This window comes from Metopolophium dirhodum, chromosome 9 (genome assembly GCF_019925205.1).
Source record: "Metopolophium dirhodum isolate CAU chromosome 9, ASM1992520v1, whole genome shotgun sequence".
NCBI classification, from domain to species: Eukaryota; Metazoa; Arthropoda; class Insecta; order Hemiptera; family Aphididae; genus Metopolophium; species Metopolophium dirhodum.
This window is the reverse complement of record NC_083568.1, coordinates 26,053,812-26,079,732: the sequence shown is the minus strand read 5'-3', so window position 1 is coordinate 26,079,732 and position 25,921 is coordinate 26,053,812. Positions and strand designations below refer to the sequence as shown.

The 25,921-nt window shown below is 30.9% G+C and overlaps 1 protein-coding gene and 1 long non-coding RNA gene across 3 annotated transcripts in view; one reads left to right on the top strand and one right to left on the bottom strand.

Annotated features, from left to right (window-relative positions):
* Positions 1 to 1,045: 1,045 nt before the first annotated feature.
* LOC132952031 (uncharacterized) overlaps positions 1,046 to 25,921 on the top strand; it is a 57,163-nt gene continuing 32,287 nt past the window's right edge. For both annotated transcript variants that reach the window (XR_009665438.1, XR_009665439.1), the window contains exon 1: positions 1,046 to 1,422. This is a non-coding gene — a long non-coding RNA (uncharacterized LOC132952031). The remainder of the gene's footprint in view (positions 1,423 to 25,921) is intronic.
* On the bottom strand, positions 14,656 to 16,076 carry LOC132952003 (uncharacterized). The gene is made up of 4 exons (XM_061024107.1): positions 16,052 to 16,076; positions 15,728 to 15,983; positions 15,158 to 15,484; positions 14,656 to 14,827 (listed from the first exon to the last, which is right to left on the bottom strand). Exons 1-4 carry the CDS (start codon positions 16,074 to 16,076, stop codon positions 14,656 to 14,658), a joined length of 780 nt encoding a protein of 259 aa, XP_060880090.1.

Sequence of the window (25,921 nt, the reverse complement as noted above, 5' to 3'; positions counted from 1 at the left end):
GTTGAAACCTTAAAAAATATAAAATAATTTTATGGGTTGCGTATAATGGTTAGAGGGCCTTTCGCTAGATGATAATTTAAACGTGCATTATGTATTTAATGTGCAGACGTAAAGCTATGATTTATTTTATAACATATTATAATCACTAGAGGATTATTAATGATTTTTCACAGCCAGAACGATTTAATCGTGTTTTATTTTTCACTCAAAACCAGATTACTGACAAATTTGAATATTTAAGATTACGGCAAGTGCGTATATTATAACACTGCAGTAGGCATACTACTGTGTGACGAAATTTAGACGATACGATAGTTTAAAACGAACCACTCGAACTACGGCCGGCCCGACAAAACGATTTCCCGTCTGTTTTCCGTGGATTTTAAAATGTACAATGCACATGCACATTACTTTACATGTTTTATTCACAGGTTCCTCGTACGAACAGTCCGAATAGCAACAGTTCCGCATGCCTCCAGTACCTACGCATATTTTCTAGACATGGTTGTATCATTGGTTCGGAAAATCCAAGTAAAACCTTCGTAAACATTCTGTCGTACGACACATACATATTATTACGAAGTATTGTGAATATCATAATGCTGTCGTAGTAACGTTACACCTATTCGCTTAGTTTATGATTATATTTTATGATCGGAGGTTTCATGATAACTATAACAGGCTGGCGATATGATATAACATTGTAGTGTTATTGAGTTGGGCACTATGAATTCGGTTTTATTTGCGCAAACTGGCTCGTACAGATCTGATTTGCGCAATTATATTACGATCGAGTGAGCGCATTTTTGAACAACAATTTTTATTTGTACAAATGACTAGGTGCGAATTCTGTCGCTGCCTGAAAACAAGACCGTGACTGTCACAAACGAATACGACATTTGACGGTTATTTGATGTTTGTACAAGTGCTATGGTGTGAACCACCAGTAAGTACTGTATATTTTATTTTTAATTTTAATATACATTTATTATATTAATGAATTGTGGTATATCCAAGACGTGTGTCGTGTTACGTTTGTGTTCAGTGTTTTCACGGAGGCCCAACACACATAACTGTTTTAAATTATTTTTCAAAATGCACAGAACAATGCTTTGGGCCGGTAAAGGCACTTATAATACGTGTGTCGAAGCGGTCTCGTTTCTTTGCATCGTTATACTTGCGGGTCATCGGTAAAGTAAAACATGTCATAAAATTATTAATATTTTATTTTAATAAACGTTCAAGTTTGTGTTCGGTAAGCTTAACTAAAAATATCGTCTTGTCTAATTTAACATCAACTCGTTCTCGAAATTTCCGTTTGGTATTAATCCGTCACTATTTTCACGAAAAACGATTGTGAGCGGCTACGGTTTGTCAGCTCAGGATATTATATTTACGTTGTTATTATTAATACGGTAGCCGGTAAGTTGAATTAATATTATTTGCATATTATCATATTTCAATATGTGTATACAGTTATATACTTGAGAAGTTCTAATAAGTAGTCACGAACAATATTTTTAAATTACAACAAAACAACTGAAATTGTTATTCTTAGTTATTTAATTTGTAATTTCGTCCAAATTTGAACTTAAAATAACTATAAAAAAACATTTTTTTTGATTTTTTGGTTACAAAATCAACTAATTGCGTAGAACCTTTTTAAAATTTTTAATTCTTAGCAATAAAATAGTTTAACATTTTTGAAAAAAAAAAATAAAAAATTTAAATTTAAAATGTCCTTAAACACCTCTAAACGAGTCAAACAGAACTCAGATATAGGAAATGATAAACATTAGGAGTATATTTCAAGTACCTGCGGTTATTAGTTTTTGAGCAATAAAAAAAGAAAAAATCGTTGTATGAAAATTTGTTATTTTTCTGGTGAATATGCAATGTCTAACTTCAAACAGTTTAAACGCTCGTAAAAATTTATTTTGAGTTTTCTGTTAAGTTTTATGTTAAATGTAGGAACACTTAAAGGGAATTTTGTATTAAAAAAATGTTTACGAATGTTTATAATTCGAAATAATATTCGTTTTTACCGGCGCTGATGAAAAATTGAAAACTACTGGGAATTTTAAATGTTGACCTCCCGAATGCACCAACTACATTTACTTTCCCTTGTTGTTGCGTATATTGTTTCAAATGTATATTATAAGAAAGTAAAGTGGTTAGCTATACCTAGATCATTGCATTGAGAAAATTTAAAGTTTTATTTTTTTTCACAAGTTTTACAACGGTGAACGGTTTGTTTAATAAATCGGTGTTTGATCAGAATATTCTCTCTATAACAACATTGGGTAGTACTTGATCGATTTACTGTCGCTTAAAAAAAACACACAAACGTTTAAAATAATTTTTAAAAACTGTATGAAAGGTTTTTGAAAATTCTAAAAATAATGGGAACAATTATTAAAGCTTTTCCTAAAAGAATAAAAAATGTCTTCTTCTTACTATACTTATTTATTTGTTCCTCGTTTTTTTCTTTCTTTGTTACGTTCGCCACTTTGGCACGTTCAACAATACGAAAATAATTGAAGTATAGAAATGGTGATACTATAGTATATTAACACACATGATATTACATAAATAACATTTAAAACAAGAAGTATATTTGTTATAACTATTTGATCGAGTGGTAATGATGAGAATCTTAATTGAATATTCAATGTTTTAAGACGAAAAAAACTGTAAAACTATTAAATACTTTAAATAGTTAAGTAGGTATCAGCAGAAAAATTATTCAGTTTTATCCAAAATGTAATCACATTAGTATATTGCTGAGATAAATAACTGATGACATTTCCGATCTCTGGTATTGGTACTCAACAAATAAAAATAATATCAATTATATTATGACAAAATGAGGGTGTCGTAAATTCGAGCACACTTTCCTGGTTTTTCAGATGGCTTTCATTACGAATTACACGGAAACGTTAGAAAATCAAAAAAATGTCAATTACGTCCGCGCCGCTATACATCCGATTTGCTACCGAGAAAAAATATTTTAAAGAGCGATGTAATCGATTCGTTCTTCTTACACAATAATCTGATCTTAAACGATATTTAAAAACAAAACATCATATTATTGTCGAGCTTAGGAATTCAACTGAATATTATTTATTATTCCGTTTGAATAATATAATGATCGTTACGTCGAACAATCGCTCTATGCACGACAACGCTGGAAAACTATGAAATTACATTATAATAGTGAAAAGTAGTCACTATTCGATATCGCGTATGTGTATCGACTCGATCGGGCACATAAGACACGTGATCCGTGCGGGAAAACCTAAAACGTGATGCGTGCATTTCCGACCTGCTGCGGCATTGTTTGAAAGTAAAAAAAAAAACGTGCGACAGTGCTGTATATGCGTACACCAGCGCGTTTTTTTTTATTTCAAACGCCATCGAAAACAAAACAAGCACTCCAGTACGTCGTCGCCGTCGTCGTCATCGGTGTAGGTAGGTACTATTGTCTGACGACTTTTATTTTTTTTGTCGGAAGTGGAAAACGTCAGCGTGTGAGTATAACATTATATACACTACGCACATACATGTACGATATAATATTATTTCGTGCTCTTTTCCGGCGGGGTAGTGGAAATTCGAATATACGGTCCTCGGTATGTGCGGTGGCAAATAGACACCGTGCGGCGCTCTTCGAGTGCCCTAACGAGAGCCACGTACGTATAGGTGAAGGTGCGCGTCCGTCTGCGAATGGTTTCCGCGTATCTAGGCACGCAAAAAAAAAAAAAAATCGTCCCCCCCCCCAGCCCATCCGCCAACAACTTATACATGCCCGCGCGGCTGTATAGGGTCACTTCAACAGACGTCACCCGCCCTTTTTGCACGAGTGGACGCGGCCTTTGAAGTGTCCCGGAGTCCGAGAAAAGGGGTGGCGAATCTCCTGCGCGGAAAATAAAAAAAAATTCTCAGTGTTTTTCCGTTTCGACTATACATGCATAGTAGACGCCGCCGTATATATACACATAGTTCTGTGGATAAAAAATGAAAATAAAATATGTACGGTGCCGAGTGCGTGTTGAACCGAACAAGTACTTATTATTATTATTTTTTCCTTCCTTATTTTTTATTCCGCTGACGGTATATTAAATTAACGCGCACGCATATTATAATATAATATTTGAACGTATACAATAGCAGAACAATATATACACACAATATTGTAAGTCTCCGCCCGTTTATGATAAACGTTGGAAAGAAAGAGTACGGCATAAGATATCGCATAAACACTCTTGAAGAATCTCGCCGATCGATTTGTTATAAATTTAAAACATTCTAAGGCGCGCCTACGTTAGGCAATTTTGTTTTAATATACAGTGCGCGTTAAAATTTAAAATTTAAACAAATTATTAATGTATGACCAAATCGCAAAAATTATAAATTAATCATATAACTCAAATTCAAGTGATCTGTGTAAAGAAATTTTAAATAATGATTAATAAAGGAAAGGAAACAAATCGTTTAAAAAGGTATGTTAAATTGTGAACCAAAAAATAATCTGTTGTTTTAAAGTTTTCTAGTTAAATTCAAATATTTTAAAATTCAAAATGTACAAAATATGCATTAAGTAAAATATTATTGAGTCTTTGGAAAAAAAATTCACGAGAATCTACACAAAACATAGTTTTTTAAATTAAAAGCTTACAAAATATATAATGCATTTCTATACTATACTTCTTCATGTTATATACGCACAAAAGTACGGATTGCACATTATTCATAAAACAATAAAACATTACAAGTGCAATCGTTATTAAAAAAAAAAACGTGTAAATAAAAGAAGTGCATATTGTAATAACTATATGCTAAATAATATATGAACAAGTTTCTCTGTTAATCGTTTCATATTTTAATTATATTGATATTTGGATCAAATTAGATTAACTTATATAATGTATTTTGAAATTATAATTTCTGAAAGTCCAATACATTTCCTTTAATTGAATTAGGAAATTAAGCTCGGAAGAATCATGTACGGATACTCGTATAGTAATATTAATAATCAACACTTTTGATAATATAACACAATTATTAAAGAATATTATACAATATTGCTGAGATGATGTGAGTAGAAAAAACATTTTCCCGCCGCATTCACTCTTTCACACATTATTCTTAAGGGGATTCGATACCGTGATTTTCTGTTTTTGTCCAACACACGCGCGACATAGTATTTTAGACGTGTTTTTTTGCCAAACATTCCGATCGATCTATTGAAGCGATAAGAATTCTGAAAACAGATTTGAATTCGTTGTCAAATCTACTTGAAATCGACTTTCCCACATTTTTGATAATATCCCCCAAATTCCGGAAAACGGCATATTAAAAAAGAGTATTTAAACATTTTTGTATTTCAATTTTTGGAGAAGCTAAAATCAAAAAATCAAAATTATGGAAAAGTCGATTTCAAGTAGACTTGACGACAAATTCAAATCTGTTTTCAGAATTCTCATCACTCCATTAGATCAATTGATATGTTTGGCAAAGAATCCGTCAAAAATCCTATGTCACGCGTGTGTTAAACAAAAACAGAAAATCACGGTATGAAATCCCCTTAAACGGCTCATTGTGTAGGCAATATAGGTACATTACTGTGTAGAAAAACATTTTTAAATTTTGTTCAATATTACTTAATAATAATATAAAACTTCCCATACAACATACCACTATACTACGTACCTATATGAAACTTTTAATATAATAAATTATTTATTTATTCATTTTTTACAGTTAAATTTAAATATGTATGTATAAGTATAAAACCAAAACAGGTAACTAATCTTTTAAAAACCGAATAAACTAAAACCTAAATTTTAGTTTTTCTGGGAACGAAACCAGAACTGGAACCCTAAAAATCATCAAGGTTCCAGCACCTGGTCTAAAATATAAACGGCAGATTGGAGTGTTTCAGAAAATCACAAAAATTACTTATCACCAAAATGCATTGTTTCAATAAATAGCTTTGTGGAAATTAAACGGATACTGTTAAAATAAAATATGTTATCAAAATAATTAAATCATTTATTAACATAATGTTAATAATTATTATATGAATTGTGTTCACCTATTTAAGTTATAAAGTTATAAAAACATTAATAACATCGTGGTCATTTACACAAATTGTAGTTATCGAATGAAATAAAATATAGGAAACTATCCATAACAAGACGTGTCGCAATTCTTTCGTTGGTTCATAGTTTTAATTTTATAACAATTGTTTAAAAAAAATATCACATAATAAAATAGACAAAATAAAATTAATTCAGTAAAATTGAAAATATGCGCACTTAATATTATAATATAGTAGATATTATTGATTTTATACATTTCTGGTCATTTTATCAAAATATTAAATATTTTTCGAGTACAAAAACGTGATAGAAATTTCTATACAAATGGATCGGGGGAAAAAAAAAAATTGAGAATACGTATTTAACAACTTTGTCCGTGGCAGTTTTTTTTTATATTATAATATTATATACCTATACACACACACACACACACACACACACACACACACACACACACACACACACACACACACACACACATACAAACACACATATATATATATCATGTCATTATGGTGCACAATTGAAGACCCTCATTATCCTGTGCAGAGACTTACAAAGGTAAAGGAAATGGATATTAGGATCGTTTGTAGTTTGAACGTGAAATGATGGAAAAATATTTTTAAGGACCTCATATCCCTGGAGCCACGAGTGGGACGTGTTTTGTGCAAAAAACAGAAAAACTTAAATAATTTGGTTTAGAATAAACTACATCGTCGTGGTCGGTGTCGAATAAAGTTTGTCTGTAATGAGACATATCAGGTAACCGCGGCTCTGTGGCGGTGGTGGCGTTGACGCACGGGCACACAATACCTTTTGGATCCTCGCAAAATGAAGTTATGCAAGCGCACGCGCGAACTTGTGTGTGTGTGTGTGTGTGTGTGTCTGTGTGTCTGTGTGTCTGTGTCTGTGTCTGTGTGGGCGTGTGTGTGTTTGTGAGCGCAGTGTCATAAAACTTTGCAAATAAACTCATAAATACCTATCCGTCTGCTTGGCTCGCGGGCATTTTTCGACGAAAGGTTACGCGGAGATTTTGCACGCGAGTAAAATAAACTTTGCCGCTTTCTATTAATCTAGTATAGGGCGTGTACTGTATGTGTATATCATTTTGCTGGGCGATCGTCTATGGCGTTTTATCCTGTCGGCCGTTTATCGAATCGTTTTTCGATGATTTGCTGCGACGAAGGAACATTTCCCGCCATCAGTGGCTGTTTCCTCAATCGCCGTACGAAAGACGGTGAAAACCCAAATAGGTTGATAACAATTATACCTAGAACAATAAAATTATATCACAAAATTAAAGAAAAACGTTTAACAATTGTTTATTATTTACTATCGATGGTAAAATATGAGTGTTATAGATTGTTACCCTATGGAGATAAAAAGTCGATGTCACTCCACAGCTAGTGTATGAACATCTGTAGGAATAACTAAAGTTTTAAAACTAAATCGCCTATTTCAATTCAAATCGTTACAATTAGATAATTAGACATTTTTAGAGATATATTGACCGAGTTACATTAAAATGATATAAATTATTATTTGAATTTTCTTTACAACTTTTATAATAAATTTATATAATATTAATGTAGGTATTATATACTGTGATTAAATTGCTTTTATAATTAAGTTTTAACAAATGATTTATTCTGAAATAAATATTTACGAAAGTTTTCAATTAAATAATTATTTAATTTATCGAGATATATCACTACCTATTCTAAAAATGTATTATTTATTACACTTATATTTGTAAGGAACCTAATATCAGTATAATTTAAGTTTAATAACGAACGCATCGTTAACGTTGCTTTGGCAGTAAAGATCGTCGAATTACTATTACATTGACTAAACCAAAGGGAGAATTTTACGACAATGTTTTGTTGCATATAAATATGTTATACATGAACATGGCTATAAACGTATCGATGTTTAGCACAAGAACTGCAAATCGCCAATGTTTATATGGTTGAGTGGAAAAGGGTAATGGATTCTGATTTCAAGAGTTTGACACCCTTATGAGAAATTCTTGTTGATTTAGAAGGTAGTATAGTGAAAATAGCTTACAACATTTTACTAAATAATAGACGAACGGTCCAATAAGTGGTCTCAGCCATAATAAAATATAAAAATATTCTGATCACACACTGATTACAGTTCAGTATAAAATGTATAATAATAAATGAACATAATATTGTATTGTTACAATAACTAATTATAATTAAATTTGATATAGTTGAATAAATCATTTTTGTGAGAACATTAGATATAGAAATTGATACTCTGCGCGGACTAGCTGTACGATGAAGGTCAACAAAACGTAATGACGTTTTCTTAGAAGAATAACAAAATTGGAATCACGTACTTAAACAGCAGTTAGCATGTGTGCAGATAGTTTAATAACTTTTCAAAAATGTTATTTCATATAAGCGAAAACTATATGAATCTTTTTCAAAGAAAAAAGTCTTCTATACGTATATAATTTTTATAAGAGTCATCGAAATGAGATCGTTATTAATTGGTATGCTCGACGAGTACGTGCGATCTTATTGTCGTCGTTTTATCATTGTATTTCTACTCGGCAGTTATAATATTCTCTTCGTTATGTATTGATACATTATTGCCGTCACGGATTGTGAAGGTATGTCAATATATCACCAAATATATTCTACCCTTTTCAATAAAAGTATTTGAGGCTACAATAATAAATGACCAGGATCAAAAAAAAAAAAAAATTTAAAACATATTTTAGTGAATAACAACAATTTAAAAATATCCCTTACATTATTTCTCAAGACGTTCTGCGGTTTACGTAAAAATAACCACCCTGTATAAAAACATAATATATGCTTAATATTATAGTCAAATACTAAGCTGTATATACCGTAATATAGCGTCCGGGGCCGATTGATCCACCACCACGGAGCCGGTGCGAGTAGTAGACGCTACCGAGCCCAATAAAAGCCCCTTTCCCGTCTTAATCCGACCATCTGAGCCTAATCTGCTTGATTGCGGTTTCACGTACAACTAAACATATATATATATATATAATAGTACATATATATACGCAATAGAATATATATATATATATATATATATGCAATAGTACATATATATATATATTCGATAGTATATACCGTCGGAGGCGGCAACACCGGAGACGAGATAACATAACCCTGTACACACGTGCTCGTAAAACCCTTTGCATACGGGCGCATGCGCATAACGATAATACCTACGCACACACACCCGCGCGCACGCGCGAGTCGAACGTCAGCGGCGGAGGGTAGTCTCGCGATCCAGCCGTGTTCTAATTGTATGAATAACGACCAAGCTAGTCGGTCGCGCAAATGATAATATATGTCCTCGGGGTTGTCGGCCTGTTTAAATAGTCACCACCGCCCCTCGATTTCATATATAAATATAATATGTGTATATAATATATTATCTTCCCCACACATTACACCGTATAGATATTTTATCAATATATAAATTAATAAGAGACCCCCGAGCGTTTGTTTAGGAATTTTCATTATCGTTTTTCAACACGTTGCATCTAGGTCCGCGTGTACCCGCGTGTATACACTAGAGTAATGCGTATATATAATAATATATTATACCCAAATACTAGACGTTACGACGCAGAGTATTTGATATACCTTACCTGTTAGACCGGAAATTTGGAATTCAACTCGTCGTCGCCGCCGCCGCTCACGACGACGGTCGTGCATAAATCAGACGAAACGGTCGATTGAAACACTTTTGCGGACTATTATTATTATTATTATCATCATTATCATTGCTATTATCATTATAATACACATACAACGGGCCAATTGTCGTTATTATTGTGGCTTGCCATTATCACGTCGGCGCAATGGCGTACTCAGAACTGAATTTCGTGGGAAGGGGGGATATTATTGACCAAAAAATACATCTTATAAACAAATTAATTCTTCCTGAATATGTCATGTGGTGGCGTTATCCTCCCGCCCACCACCGTTAGTAGCAGTGTCGCCAAAGTTTTTAAAACGTGATAGGACAATTTAAAAAACTTCATGGCCTCAATATCTTAATTATTTAATATAGAGGTACCCTAATATACATATATTGATAATCATGGCTTAAACACAGGTAATTAAAATATATACTCTTGCTCATAATAAAGTTTCATGTAAAAAACATTTTTCAAAAAAGTGGTCGGACCATGGCCGACGTTAACACGGACTTCGGCCCCACTAGTTATAACTATAGTAGGTACACCACTGCGCGTGCAGTAGGATATTCTCCTCTCCACAGCGTAGTCAGGTATTTTGTGTTTGATTTTTGTTTTTTACACGATTTCAAACCCTTAAACTATGAACTCCGAATAATTACGTACATTCCTAACATTTTATTTTCTATCACGCCATATTATATTTTGTAGTAGTAGCTGCAGTTGCCGGCAGTTGTAAACGCACAATATACTATTTTTGTGATATTCACGACAGATTTACCGTATCGCGATACTTCTAACATTGGGGGGGGGGGGGGGGGTGAAATCATAGATAATAAAGAGATGGATAATATCGCGCAAATATCGGATAGGCTATTGGAGGTTATCACGCGTTCATTTATTACTATCGATTTTAAGTTTATATATGGGATAAATATTTTTCATTATCATTTAAAAATATATCGACGATTATGGATAATACAGTTGTATCGGTGATTTTATCTGAACATAACCTTAAATAGTACCCCATGCAGGAGAGAGGACATTCATAAAACATATTTTTTCTCTCCCACAAAAAATACCGCGACCCCATACAATATTAATATAGCCCCAGGGTCTATTCGTGTATCTATTATCTATGGGTGAAACATAATTTCCAACCATTGTGGGCTGATCAAGACATTGTCCAGCCAAACACGAAAAATAATAATAATTAATAATTATTATTATTAATATGGCAATTGCAGGCTATAAATTATAAAATATAATTTACAATATTAGCTGGTAGGTATTGAAACTGTTCCAAACGCGTTATTTTCAAATCAATAAATTGTTTTTTCGTCCTCTGTCACAAAAAAAAAAAATAAAAAAAAAATAGATGTTTTTGCCGTGTACTGTAACGTTTCTACTGTAATTGGTATCGGATTCCTAATATTTGTTTGGAAATCGTTATTGTGTTTTATAGTATTATATAATATAAAATATACTGTCGTCGTTTTCACACGTAATTGGACCCACCACCGCCACTGTTGCCGTCACCGCTGTAATGTTGTCATTAGAGTGCTTTGCCCGACCTTGGACGATTCATTTTTCATTTTAATGAACATTATTCGTGTCGAGTAATTATACTAATCTGCGCGACGATTTTTATGCGCTCCTATTAAGAAACTGCCCGCTGCAGCGTGCTAAATAAACACAACCACACGAACCACCTGCCCATGTTGCAAGGGCGTTGTTGATTCAGAGTCTAAAACCAACAATAATTTAGTATTAATATCAGTGGTAATATTATTAGCTGATTAATCAGTTTGACTCATTTAATTTCGTTATTTATTTAATGTCGGTGCAGTATTATATATTGTTACCTCGTTTATGTAAACGTTTAAGTTATTTACCTATTGATATTATATTTTATTATTCTGAACTCAAATAGGGCAAAACCGTAAAAAATTTAAAAGAAGTTGAAAATGAAAAAAAGTTTTTCTTTTTAAACCCGAATAGGAACACGTGAATTTTAAACAAACATATTTATATTGTCTTTGTTTTTCGACATGCGATGTAGTAACATATATGTATAACTATACCGCTATTATGGAAAAATAAAATCACATTGAACACTATAATAGATAACTAATAAATTGCTTGATTGTTTAAATTCAAACTTTAGAAGCAAATCGTGTGGTCAATATTTAATTTAGTAGGTATAATTAATAAATAATTTAAGCCGTTGTGATATGCTTTATTTTATACATATTTTATTCACATATTATATAACATTTAAAGTGTAGTATTTTACTATCTATACTCTATAGTCACGTATAAAATAAATAATATATAATAAATATACTGGCTCGGTATGGGGCGGTGTTTGCATCCAGTCACGAATGTGCTCTGAGTGTAAGCACCGGCCAGTTTCATTAGTTCCCGGATGGGTGACCAACCGGGATTTTTAGGGACAAATCCTTACAGTACCCCCCCCCCCCTTCCTCCACAGTATCAGGCTAATGACCTCAGAAGTCGAAGCCTTAATAAAAAAAATAAATAAATAAGTTTACTACAGTCTGGAGTTTTCATGAATTTTTTTTTCAAAATGTTATGTAAAATCAAAAATAACAAAATACATTACTAATAACCGAAACTTAATTAATGGTATATCAATCAAAATTATTTATAACGATGAGAAAATTAAAAACGTGATATGATCATATTCTAAATGAATAAATAGATTTAACTATAATTTCCTAAATACCTGAAATAATTACATTTTTATTTTTAATTTAATAGATAAAACACAAAACCATCATGTATTTTAAAGTAAACGTATCAAAATCAATTAACAAAAATTATTATTTATAAATATATCATGCGCATGTAATGGAGTTTCTAATTTCAAAGTTCCCTAGATTAACAAATCTTCATAACAATTTCCTTAGACAATTTTTTTATAAGGTTATTATAAAAATAAAATAACGCTCTAATAGTAGTAATAATATATGTAGGTTGAATTAAAATATATATAAATTAAGTACCCATAATAAACACGGTAGATTTGAATTTACTATCAATTATATATTTATTTTTTTTCTAAACACCAAGAAACATATAAATGATTATTTCAAATTTGACAGGCAATAAGAATTTCATAAATTTATAATTTTTAACTTTTATAATTATATTACCGTAATAAATTAAATTATTAAAGGTACCTTATATGAATATTACAGAAAAAGGGCTTATATTTTTAAAATGCAATGTCATACGCTTAGCACACACTACTCGCTTGCTTCATCTAAACGAATCATTGGTTTACTGTTCACTTGGGTATTCTTTTAGATCCCTTTTAAATGTCAAGTAGGTAGTGTTATAAATAATAGTTTTATAGTATCGTAAAGGTACAATATTCTTTATTATAAAGAAGATATAACATTATAGTCAGATTATAGATCTTACAAATCGTATGGAATAGTAAATTTATTTTAAATAATATGTAGTACTAAATTTAATTACAAATTCAATTTTTCAAATTTTCATTGAAAAACTCAAAAATGTTACCTGTGGTGTGTACTTAAATAAAAAAAACTATTATTTGTAAATGTTTGTCTCCATATACATTTTAGCACATTAGAATTAAATGATTTTCTATTTTTATAGGCAATTTAATCATTAATCACCATCCAACCTAAGAATTCAAACACGAAGAAACGACCCAAATAATTAGCCATTCGCACAAAATAAAAAAAACTGAACTAATATTTTGACAAAGTAACGTAACATAAACGGCATAAATTTAATATTGAAAACAGATTTTTATTAGCTCAAAAACGTTATCTCGCCTCTAAACTCTAAAGTATTATGTTCAGAGATTTAAACAGAAAAAGTATTATTCCCTCTATTGTACCATTCGTCCATCAGTTACAAAATTCGTTGCCATAGATACCTACCAATAGTAAAATAATTTTTTAGTTTTATAAAAAATATTATTCTTTTGCTAGAGTATACTTCCTGCAAGTATCATATTATTATATATATTATAACTGTCTAATAGTCACATTAAATTAATTACATTTTCTAGTTACCACTTACCTACTGTTATGTAATATTTCTAATCAAATCAACCATATTTTCATTACAGCTGACAATAAATGATTATGATGCGTTTCAATATTGAAACCTACTTAAAACTTTTATTTCTATTGGATACTTTTATTTTTAGAGCTTCACACTTCTTCCATCTTATTTTTCAAAAATTCCAAGTAAATGTATTGATTTTATGATAATACATTTTTTACTTTTAACATATTTTTCTACGAACCTTTTGTTTTTTTTTTGGAGGGGGGGGGATAGTAAAAACAAACAAAAAGTTTCACTTAGAACGTTTCAATATCTAAAATTGAGTGTACATGGTACTTAATTTATTTATATTTTTTTTTCAAAAGATTACCTCAAAAAGAAACCATGGATAGCTATAGATATAAAAAGTGTGCCTTTCAATAGCCAGTAACCAATATGCAGTTATTCACACTAACCCACGTAAATGAACAAATATCTAAATTTGTTGTTTATGACTTATGTATTTTGAAGCTTGCACGTATCGTATTTATACTTCACTGGAACTCCGTCACCAATATGTTTGGCAATTTTAAATTTATGTAAACAACTATATTAGCTTTGAATTCGACCCAACATTTTCTTTTCTCACATAGTCGCATAAAACTGCTGTGGAACATACCTTCAATGATATTACGTGCAACGCCTAAATGCATTTTGTGGTAAAACTGCTTATAATTTATTAGTAATATGATGCAGGCACAATCACAAGAATTAAAGTTTTTATTTTTATTTGTGTTTATTATTTTGGAGTCTCTTTTTGATATGCATTTCTCTTCTTAAAGCTGTAGTATTCATTCGAACGCCTTCTCTGTGGGTTCTTTTTTTCTCTGGCCGTGGAGGAGTTGTTAACTCTACTTTGACGTCGTTATTCATATCGATTAACAGTATGTCGATGGCGCTGTATGTATGGACAATAATAATAATAACAACAATATCAGATAACATAGAAAGCAATTATTGTTATTTTTTCTTTTAATAGATTATTTTATAGCTGCCTGTTAAGAACCAATTTTAGATAACGTCAACTTCAGGCGTGGGTAATAAAAAAATAATTTATTTTATAAGACTCCTCTCAAATAATATAAGCCTTACCAATAATATTTCTACTTTATATTCGATTATATAATTGAATACCTATGTTTTAACTAATTTAAAATTGGTACCAACAATAAGCGTGCGTACAGTTTACTATAAAAATAATAATGATAAATTGTAATTTTTTTCTAACCTCATAACTCCATCCTTCGTTAGTATCTCATCATTTAGTATGTTTTCCGTGTTATTATTTTCATACAATGGCGTCGTTGGGTTTACAATTGATTTGAAATTCTCCGATTCCAACTCCATGCCTTCTTCTTGTTGATCCTCTAGATCATGTAATATTTTAGATGTTGTAATATTTTTGGACCAATTTCCGTTTGTGACTTCACTTCTTAAAACTGTAATATTCGTTTGGACGTCTTCTTTGTGGGTTTCCTCTATCTCTGACCGCAGAGTAGTTGTTGACTCCACTTTGATGTCGTTATTCAAATCAGTTATAAAACAGTCTACGGCGCTGTTAGTTTCGATAGTAATAATATTAGATAAATTAATAGAAAGTAACAATTAGTATTTTTATAATATATTGTTTAAAATTGTATGTAAATACTCCTCATAAATAAAACCTAATCCATTATACATATTATATTTAAAATCTGATTTTAATTAAAAACGTTTCTATTAATTGAATATAGATAGGTTTAGATGCATGTTCAATTAACTATAAGCATTGTAATGATTATTTGTAATTTTTTCAAACCTTATAACCATATCCTTTGTCAGTGTCACATCATTCAGTATGTTGTTGTCTTTTTTATCGTTACTATTTCCATTTAAAGGTTTCGTTAAGTTGAAAACTGATTCAAAATAATTCTTGCATTCTAACTCAACTTCTTCGCGTTGGTTCATCAGATCATGTGACTCTGCAGATGTTATATCTGTTTTGGAAAAATTTTCATTCGAGGACTGCGGTTCAATGGCTGGGTAAGACGGTAATTTGGTAAATTTTGCTTTATCTAGATGCAAACAATTCAAAACTTATAACTAGCAGTAAGAAATAGCATTTAAGTGGTGACATAGGCACTTGTATTTTTCTCGATATCTGTCATTTTTAGTTGTTAATGTTCAGTTGAGTTATTTGAAGTATTAATAATGTATGGAGTATAAATAGGTATTGAGTAATAATTTTTGTTTTGGAAAATTGATGTTATAATTTAATAAAAGATTGTAAACAAAGATATTGTCACGGTGATGTACTAAGTTATTTTCAGTTTATGTACAAAAGTAATATTTTTTTTTAAGTTCATACGAAAAAGTATTTTTCTTCGATACATATATAATTTTAATTTGCAATGATATGTTCATTTATCGTTGATGAGAATTTAACTTAATTACCAAGTATTTAATAACTGAATACCTGTTCTATAACTTTAAATATCCATTACTAAGCTCTAAACGTAGATTTAGTAAGAAAATAAATAGTGGTAAACAATGTTTTTGCTAATACATTTCTTACAATATTATGTGTTATATTATGAAAAATACATAATATACAAAACAATAATTGTTAAATGATTAATGCAGGACATATTTTAAATATTTAAAAAAAAAAATAGAAATGTGATAATTTTGATATCGTGCAGAATGTAGTACATAATAATATAATATAGTATGCATACAATTTGACAAAACCTTGCCAATTAAATGTATTGAAAACTATTTACGTTTACCAGTTAAAAAATGTATATGTATAAAAATAGCGATTTTTGGATATGTTATTTATGCAAGAACTGTTTTATTTAAGAACATTAAAATCAAATCAGTTGAATTAAAACAATAGGAAAAAAAAATATATAACGATAAAAATATAAGTACAAGTAGTTAACCGTTTGAACACACAAATAAAAATAATAATTTAATTATCTATCAAAGAACTAGATTATGTTTAAAAAGTCCAATAAAGGCGGTGAATGAAATTTATACGACCCTTTAATCCGATCAAAAAAAAAATTACCTCCCACAAATATTACTCGCTCCACACTGCATTATCTAGAAAAAAATAGTTATTTAACCAATTGAAATAATTAACTCGTCATTAACAGAATACACTGGATTCATCCAGTATAAACAACTCTTACCTACGATTGCTCAATATTAATGTGTTATAAGTAGTGATAATATAGCAGTGACCGGGAATAAAAAAAGAAAGGGCATTCAACCCGAGGTCTGGAACTTGTTATTTATTTTTTAATACTACCATATAATTTACAATGTACATTGGCCATGTTCTATTTAATCGTATTTAACTTGAAATAAATATATCTGCCTGAACTAAATACGACAAAAGTTATAGTTAAATCTTACAACAAACCACAGAAAGTATGTGTTTTCAAACTTTTTATTTTATGGTTTTACAATGTTTTTTCTACAAATAATTTCTTTTCATCAAAAGTTTATTTTATTCCATTAATGGTATATTTTAATCATGTCGAACTTTATGAGGTATGTTCATAGAATTTTCGATTTTAACTTGTCTGTCACATCTGAACAATAAATTTGCGTTTTAACAACGAATTATAATTATTATAACAAAGTTTCCTATAGTACCTACCTATTCATTGTGAGAAATTCAAATCAAACTTTTAGTTAACCTAAATGTTATTTGACAAATAATTATATAAATTCATTACTTGTTAAAGATGTATGATCAAACATGGTAATAATTATATTATTATTGTTGGTTATTCTTTAAATACACACAAATCAAATACACAATATTTTATGAAAGAGTGTATAAAATAACTACACCATAAACGATTAGATTAATTCAGCAGTAGTGAGTTTTAGTATAATATGTGGTTGTTTATTAATCTTCGAAAAATATCATAAAGCAGTAATCAACTTATAGCATGCAAAAAAGTGTAATTATGAGACTGGTGTTTTTATTTTGGTTTTGGTTAATATTTTAAAACGAACAACTAACAAGTATTATAAATAGTGTATAACGCATAATAAACTAACGCAACGGTTATTATACTTAATTATTGTTATAAGATAGAGTTATGGACTCAAATTGCAATTTATCGACTCGTTACGTTTTTATACAACGTGATTCATTACGCATGCTAACCCCCTTTTTTTTTCTTTTAATAATGAATTTATCAAAAAATGCCCACAAGAAATAAAAACGAGTTTAAAAACTTGAACAATCATGGGCAAAAAACAATTGTACTGAAAATCTACGAGTCAGATAAAAAAAAAAAAAAAAACGTTACTTAGCTTTTTAAATTTAAGGGCTGTACATGACGTATTGCACTGCATAGTATCTCCTCGCGATCATAAAGTATCAAGAATAGAAAAAAATAAAATATTGCGCTACATCGTAAATTGTATTCGCTTTGAAACACCAGAGATTATTGTTATAATATGTTTCGACCTTTGCATTCGCGTTGGCCAATGAAATTCACATTGGTGTTTTTGCATTGTAAAAATGAAACGGGCCACAAACACAAATACAGACCGAATCGAGTGTTAATCGTTCCAAACACTGGGCATGTGTTTCAAACATAAATAATAAAACACAGTGAATGGTTTCGGACACCGTAACGGTGGTCCATGTACCCGTTGCTGACACATCCCTTTGAAATTTCCGTGTGCTGAAAATAATAGTACACAAGATACATTTTTTCCGCACAAAAAAAAAAGCGGGTAAACGTTGTTTGTAACGTTTTGTTTTTGTATCGAGTAAATCGTTTGCAGACTTATTTAGAAGGCCGGCGAATATTCTCTTTGTAGAATTTCACTCAGTGGCTGGTGTACAAAAAAACGTAACAATTTTACAATACACTTGTTCTACGGTATTTAATAGTTAAATTCGTGATCGACTTTATTAATATTATTGTAACGAAATAAATATCGAATTTCGAGTTTTCGTTATAAAAAATAGTAAAAAATAACTTGACAGTATAACATGTAGTTGAAACTTGCAGGTTCGAAGATTAAGGAATGCGCATTGATTTTTCGCTGCGCCCCAGTACACAAATTACACTCAATTAAATTGTTTTTGTTTTTTAATATGTTCCCGTGTATAACGTCGTTCATGAATACGATCCACCCAATATTACAGTATCTTATTATAATATGACACAGCCCGGCTTAAATTGCCCAGAAATATTAATTTGTTATCTACTGAGAAGGTACGTAAAAACTATGTAAGCAAACAAAATAATGTACAAATTGACATTGGCGTATTAACGGGTGGTAGTATGGGGGGATGGATCCCCTATGATATTTTTTATATACATATAATATCAGTGCGATGGCATAACCCTGCGATTTATCTCAGAAATAAATAAACCAACCAATAAATAAATACAAATTCTCGCAGTCTATGTCACTGCAAATCAATAATATTTATCTATTCACTTGACATTTTGCACACTATACAATTATTTCTTAAGCTGCATAAATGTAGCAACCGGGTTTGAACTATTGTAAATCATCCAATTTATAATCCGGATATCAAGTCTCTCTCTCTCTCTCTCTCTTACCATCAATGTACCAATTATCCAAATATTTTAAACATCTATAACACACATATTGTATTGTTTTATAAATTAACTATATAATTCGTCGCATTCTCGTATGACTCGTTTGCATATGCACGCTGAATATAATATGTGTGCGCATACATTTTATACTGCACAGCAAACAAGACATTTTTAATAAAGTTTACAAATGACCACGCAGTAAAAACGTCAAGAATAAGATTTTTAAATCCTGAACCCGACAGCCATATTATAATATTTTCATAGCTGTAAGGTACCTGTTTTCAACATTTATCAAACATATAAATAGGGAGCTGTAATGTATCCCGTCTGTATGAACGCGCGTTTTTTAAAAAAATGTTTACCGATTACCTATACAATTTAGCATACGTGTTGTGCAAACCTACTTGACACCATTCCTAATACCTATATCTATTATTATTATTTTTTTTTTTATCATTTTTGTCATTAATATTGCTATTGTATTCGACGGATTCTTAACTTTGTGATAACAATTTATCTATACTGTTAATTAATTCAGTTATACAGTCGTCATCATCTACTGAGAAAAATTAAACGTTTGTGATACAACCGATAGTAAGTTTGTAACTATAAGGCTTATAAAGCACTAAATATTACGTATGAATTACCAAACTAATGATTAAGTATTTAATACAGTATATCATGCGTTCTCAAGTGGGTACCTTCTATAATTTTTTTTTAATAGATCTGTACATATAAATTATTTCCATCACAATCTTTCAAGCATTTCTTGAGGGTCGTCATCGAAAATTCCCCCAGTAGCATAATAAAAATAATAATAATAAAATATTCTGCCAAATAGCAGGATTTTTGTGTCTTGTTTCTAATTTTTAGTTCACCAAGTGTGGCGCGTGGGCAAGCTTGGGTAATACTTTTTGTTTCAAACAACTTTGTTAAAAGAAATTGTGGATTGCATATATACGTGGTTTAGTATAATTATTAACTCCAACGATCTTGAGGGCCATCGACAGCTCTTTTCGATTATATTTCAAAGATGGCTAACTCGAAGTGACTTATATTGAATGGCGGACCATTTCAGTGCTTTGTGATAATCATTTTTACAGCACCTATTATAACAAAAATTGAATAAAAGCAGCGGCCACAACCACTCTTTTACACTGCACCGTCGTTTTAAGTCTTTTTTTGGGGGGGGAGGGAGACGTGAGCATTTTGTATTTTAATAACTTGTAATTTAATGTCCTTCCTTATATATTATATATTATTTTTTTAAATGGGTTTTAAATTTAGGAACAACTAGGAACACTAGGAACAAAATAATAATAATGATATAAATAAAAATAATTACATTATTTATAAACCATAAACTTGGTTTGAGAATCTGTATAAATATTTAAAATGCGTTTGTACAATTTCGCGATTTTTATCAATAAAAAATGTATTTAGATGAATTTCTTTAGATTAGTAAAAAAATTATCTAAGATGAACGCTTAGATACCTTGTAGCTATTTATCTTGATAAGATAAAATATGAACAAATAATTATCTAGATAAGTCCGAACACTGCTTATAATATAGGTAGATACGCATGTTTCGTGTCTAATCAATATTTTAAATAATAACATTGATTGTCGGGGATTGTTTGAAAATACATTCTCATAATTTGATTTTTATTTTTTCTTTGGTGACAAAATTAGCATGACAAAAATGACAAATATGTGTCAACATATGATAATAAAAATTGTTAAGAATCTACCAACGCGCTATACATAGCCCATATAGGTAAATCAGTTTCGGGACGTGCGTGAAGCACATCGCCGATAAAAATATTATATTATGCATTTAGATCCACGCGACCAACGCGTGGATTAACACGAATCTCACTTTGACCGTGTAGGAGAAGAAAAAAATCAGTTTTTCGACGTTAAAAGACAATTTTCTGTCGGTGAATCACATAACAATAATAATATATACTACAATAATAATAATATACTATACGCATATATTCACGCACCCTTCGGGGCGAAAACCCGATGGCCGGTGGTCGAGTGGGTACGCGTATTATATTTACGACTTGGAACCCTTTGTCCCGGACGCGGGTTTGCTATTCGACGGGGCGTGTGGCAGTGGTGGTGGCGATGACTGAACAGACGTGCGGGTGGTGCAGTGCATATATATTATTATTATTATGATTATTATTATTATTATTACTACTATGATCATAATATAGGGAACCCGTCGGCACGCGTGTGGGGTCGAATTTGTGGGTGGTGGTGGGGGAGAGAAGGACTTTTACGCGACGCATTATTTATGATAATAATAATAATGTTATCTATTCGTAAATTTAATAGTGGGGGGTGTAAGAATTTTATTTTTTAGTTACAGAGTGGGCCATCGTGATTTCCGGTGTTAGACCTAATGGGAAAAACGGAAACACTCGATGGCCCACACTACATGTGTACCAATAACTGATAAGCATGGTGCGTATAGAAATAATAATACTGTTATAACTTATATAACACCAATTTATTGTACAGTAAGATGAATGTGGCATCCTATCGTCGAGGCGTCATCCGCGGCTGGTACGACATCGAATTCATATGGGCCTCAGAAGTCGTATGTGTTGCTTACAACATTATAATTAATAACTGATAAGCATTAAAAATTTGAAAGTGATTTCTTTGTTATACGATTTCATAACATATTCATTTTATAAATGGAAATTAATGAAATATTCCATGAGCCACTAACAACATTTTTTTTCCCCGAAAACTAAATAATATTCTTATGCAACGCTCTTGGAATTGATGATCTTGGATTCTTTTTTCGTGTTCTCTTGATTATTTTGCCGAATTTTTGATGATATTTATTTTACAAGCTAACTGGCAACCCAAATATAAAATATAGTTGATTATAGTCATGTAACAAAAAAAATATGGATAATCCATAGAATATTTCTACAATACGCACATTTCTTAGGCTTTTAGGTACCAATTTTAATTGAAATATAAAGTACTCACAACAAAATGTCAAAATGTACAAACAGTATTTCGGTAATACATATTCATATTCTAACATACTGTCAGTGGCGTTCTCGGAAATTTTTAACTGAGGGGGAGGGGGTTGTGGATAATTTCAAGGAAAATAAGTAGGGGAGCTATCATTGCTCAAAAAAACGGTTAATGATGGGGTGGTAAACATGCGTAATCATTCATGCATACTGTTTAGTGAATTTCTTTAAGCATATTATATTCAATGGTATTGTGGAAAATCTCAATTTTGTATCTGCTCTTTGAACTGACATTGTTAACTGGTAGTAAAACAATAAATGATTGCATTTAGTATATACTATTTAATATTGTGATGGTAATCCAGACTCGGGTTAACAATGGTGGTGAACAAGGAAAATCCCAGGTGTTACACCATAATTTACCGTCTTTGTCTATTATTATGTATCGTGCGCATAACATTACACTGTGCTAGCTAAATCGTATTTCCGAGATATGTCCTTCCCGCCACCGTTTGTCATAGCATGGAAATCAGTTATAGGTTACCTAACCGTTAATAAACGAGGGACGAGGATAATATTTTCGAATACCATCCCGGGCTTTCTGGTAAACCACTCACAATTTTTTTTTTAAATATTCAAACATAAATAGTGATAATAAATACCCCCTCCGAAAAAAAAGCCTTTGAAAATATGTTCTAGTTCAATTTGTTTATAATAATAAATTACTGGTTTTCAATGTATTAAGTTTAATAAACTTTAACAATAAATCATACAATAATTAGTGTGTATAAGGCGATTTCTATGATTTGTCGTTGAGTAACTTTTAAATGATCAAATTTTAAAGGTTTTAGGTACAGTATATTGTGCATCTATGCAAAATAGAACCGCAAATATAATAAAAATATATATCCATGGCGCATATTTTATCTCATTCGTAAATTGTGAAATATTGATAGATAATTGTATGTGGTTCGGAAATAAAATATAAATATTGAATTATTATATTATAATTATAATAAATTAATGATCAGCGCAACAGACGGCTGTGGTATGCCGGTGCTCAATCGCTTTATTATTATACAGTCGTCACGTAGAGTGACCTACACCTGACATCGACGTCAGAGTATCATTTTTTTTATTCGTCGAATAGATAGTTTCAAATTTAAATAATTCTTTGTTCTCTTATTATATTACTGTCGAGGGTGCAACGTCATAGACTTCCATATTTATTTTTTTATTTTTTGGTCACGGCTCACGAGGTGCCAAAATAACAAATTACATTCGGAATGGATTGCAGGATTCCGATTGAGTATGTTACGACCGTTTAGAAATTACTCTCGTTCTCAAATCTAAAAATCATGATATTATCGACAGTGAATTCGTATCATAAAATTATTTTTAACATTCAACAGTCCCGACTGTCTTGGAAAATGTAAGAAAATATTTAATAAATGAATTAGTTTTATAAACTACATGAGAGAAAAATCATTTTTAGTCGTTCATTTAGTTCATTATTTACTAATGTATTATACCTCAACTCTTCCTGGCCTTTTTGTAATGACATAATGGTAAATAATTTAAACATAGATTTTTTTTTCAGCTTATGTAATTTTGGGGTGCAGTGTAGATCGTTAAATTTATAATTTAAATATTCTTTGAACCTATATTTTATATGTAAGTAAAAACATATTTTATAGCTCAAGAAATTATTTCTAAATGTGTTTTTTAACCGATAGTATAAATATATAATATTATACTATATTATGAGTCGTCTCTACTCACATGGTTCATTATTATCTGTTGAAGATGTTAATGTTGTGAAACTGCTGTCTGCTAGTAATAACAATGATTAAAAATTACTGTGCAGATAAAAAAAAACTCTTATAAGTTAATTTAACTTTGGATCATATAAATAATAAATATATATATATATACATTTTTAAATGACAACTAACTGATAACATTGATTCGACTCTATACGTAAATAATATTATAAAATAACAATGCACGACATTTTTTACTCGTCAGACCGTTGACCCATGACGACACATATTGTTTTTTAATCCGTGGAGATGACATTCACAATATCATATTGATTGCGGCTATTTATACGCGTAGGCAATGTGTTAATCATTTTTGGAAATGTGCATTTCCCATTTTCTTCATCCGAGCAAAAGAGGTTTATTGTTAACAATGCAGGTGTCATAAATTTAATTTTCCGGTCTGCCAAGCTCAAAGCTCATCCGACAATGCACGTGGTGTATACAGTAGCGTGCACTCACACACGCACACACACACGTACACACGCACACGTATAGTATAATACACGGGGTTACGCCTATTGTAATTTTTTTTTTAAACGTTTCACTTCGTCCGTTTTTGTTTAATTTTTTAATCTAGTATACGATACGAACAACAATAATATTATATCATATATTATATCCGTGAGGGTATTCGGCATATAGAGTTTTATAGGTGCCCATATCATATTGTATAATAATGCGATATTAACGTTTCGAATAATTGCGAAAACCCGTTGTGAAATTTAATTTTTGTTTAAAAAGCATGTGAACCGTGCGATACCGCGGGATGGGGCGACCGAAAGAGCGAACGAATTATTAACAATTATAACGGCACTGATGGTTATGGAGGGGTGTGGGGGGACACCGAGTTTTTGGCCTTGATGAATCAATTAAATTGGTTTAGGGTCCCATTTTGCTGGTCGGAAAGTATCATTAATTTTGAACTTAATGGAGTACCGTTGCCATATTACACTGCCGTACACATGTATACCTACCTCGCATTTGCGCACTCGCCAAATAATATTATGCGATATTTTTATAACTACGGTGCATATAACTACCCACAACAATAATGTATAGTGCGATATGCGTTTGCCGTTTCGGTCTTAACATTTATTAACGTATGATGGCGTTACGCCATCGTTTTATTATTGTACACTCGCGTAATACATATATGTATGTAAAATAGTATTCGAGTTATTGCTGCATAAATTATATGATATCGGTAATATAATGCCAATATTATCACTTTTAACGCGTATAATCATCACGGAAGCAGGATAAGTATGATGATAAGAATAATCAGTCGAAAACAATATAAATAATAATTTATTCCTAACTCGATTTTGTTTTCTTAGGTAGGTTAGACCTACTACCTCGATAGCACATATTTTTGTAAAATATATTATTATTATTATTATTATTATTATTATTATTATTATTTACCTTTATAACGATATTCTCTGTGGATTTTCGTCGAAGAAATGTTGACGGTGATGCGTTACGCGCCTACCCGCGATACTCACCCCGATGTCAATATTTAAAACAAGATAGCCATGTTTTAATCTGCGAAAACGATAGTGATTATAGACAAAG

Excerpts from the sequence above, each read along its gene's own strand:
- LOC132952003 (XM_061024107.1), bottom strand. The coding sequence starts at position 16,076 with ATGACAGATATCGAGAAAAATACAA. Across the intron at positions 15,984-16,051 it reads AGATATCGAGAAAAATACAA|ATAAAGCAAAATTTACCAAA; the intron begins GTGCCTATGTCA and ends GTTTGCATCTAG. Across the intron at positions 15,485-15,727 it reads ACAAAGGATATGGTTATAAG|CGCCGTAGACTGTTTTATAA; the intron begins GTTTGAAAAAAT and ends CGAAACTAACAG.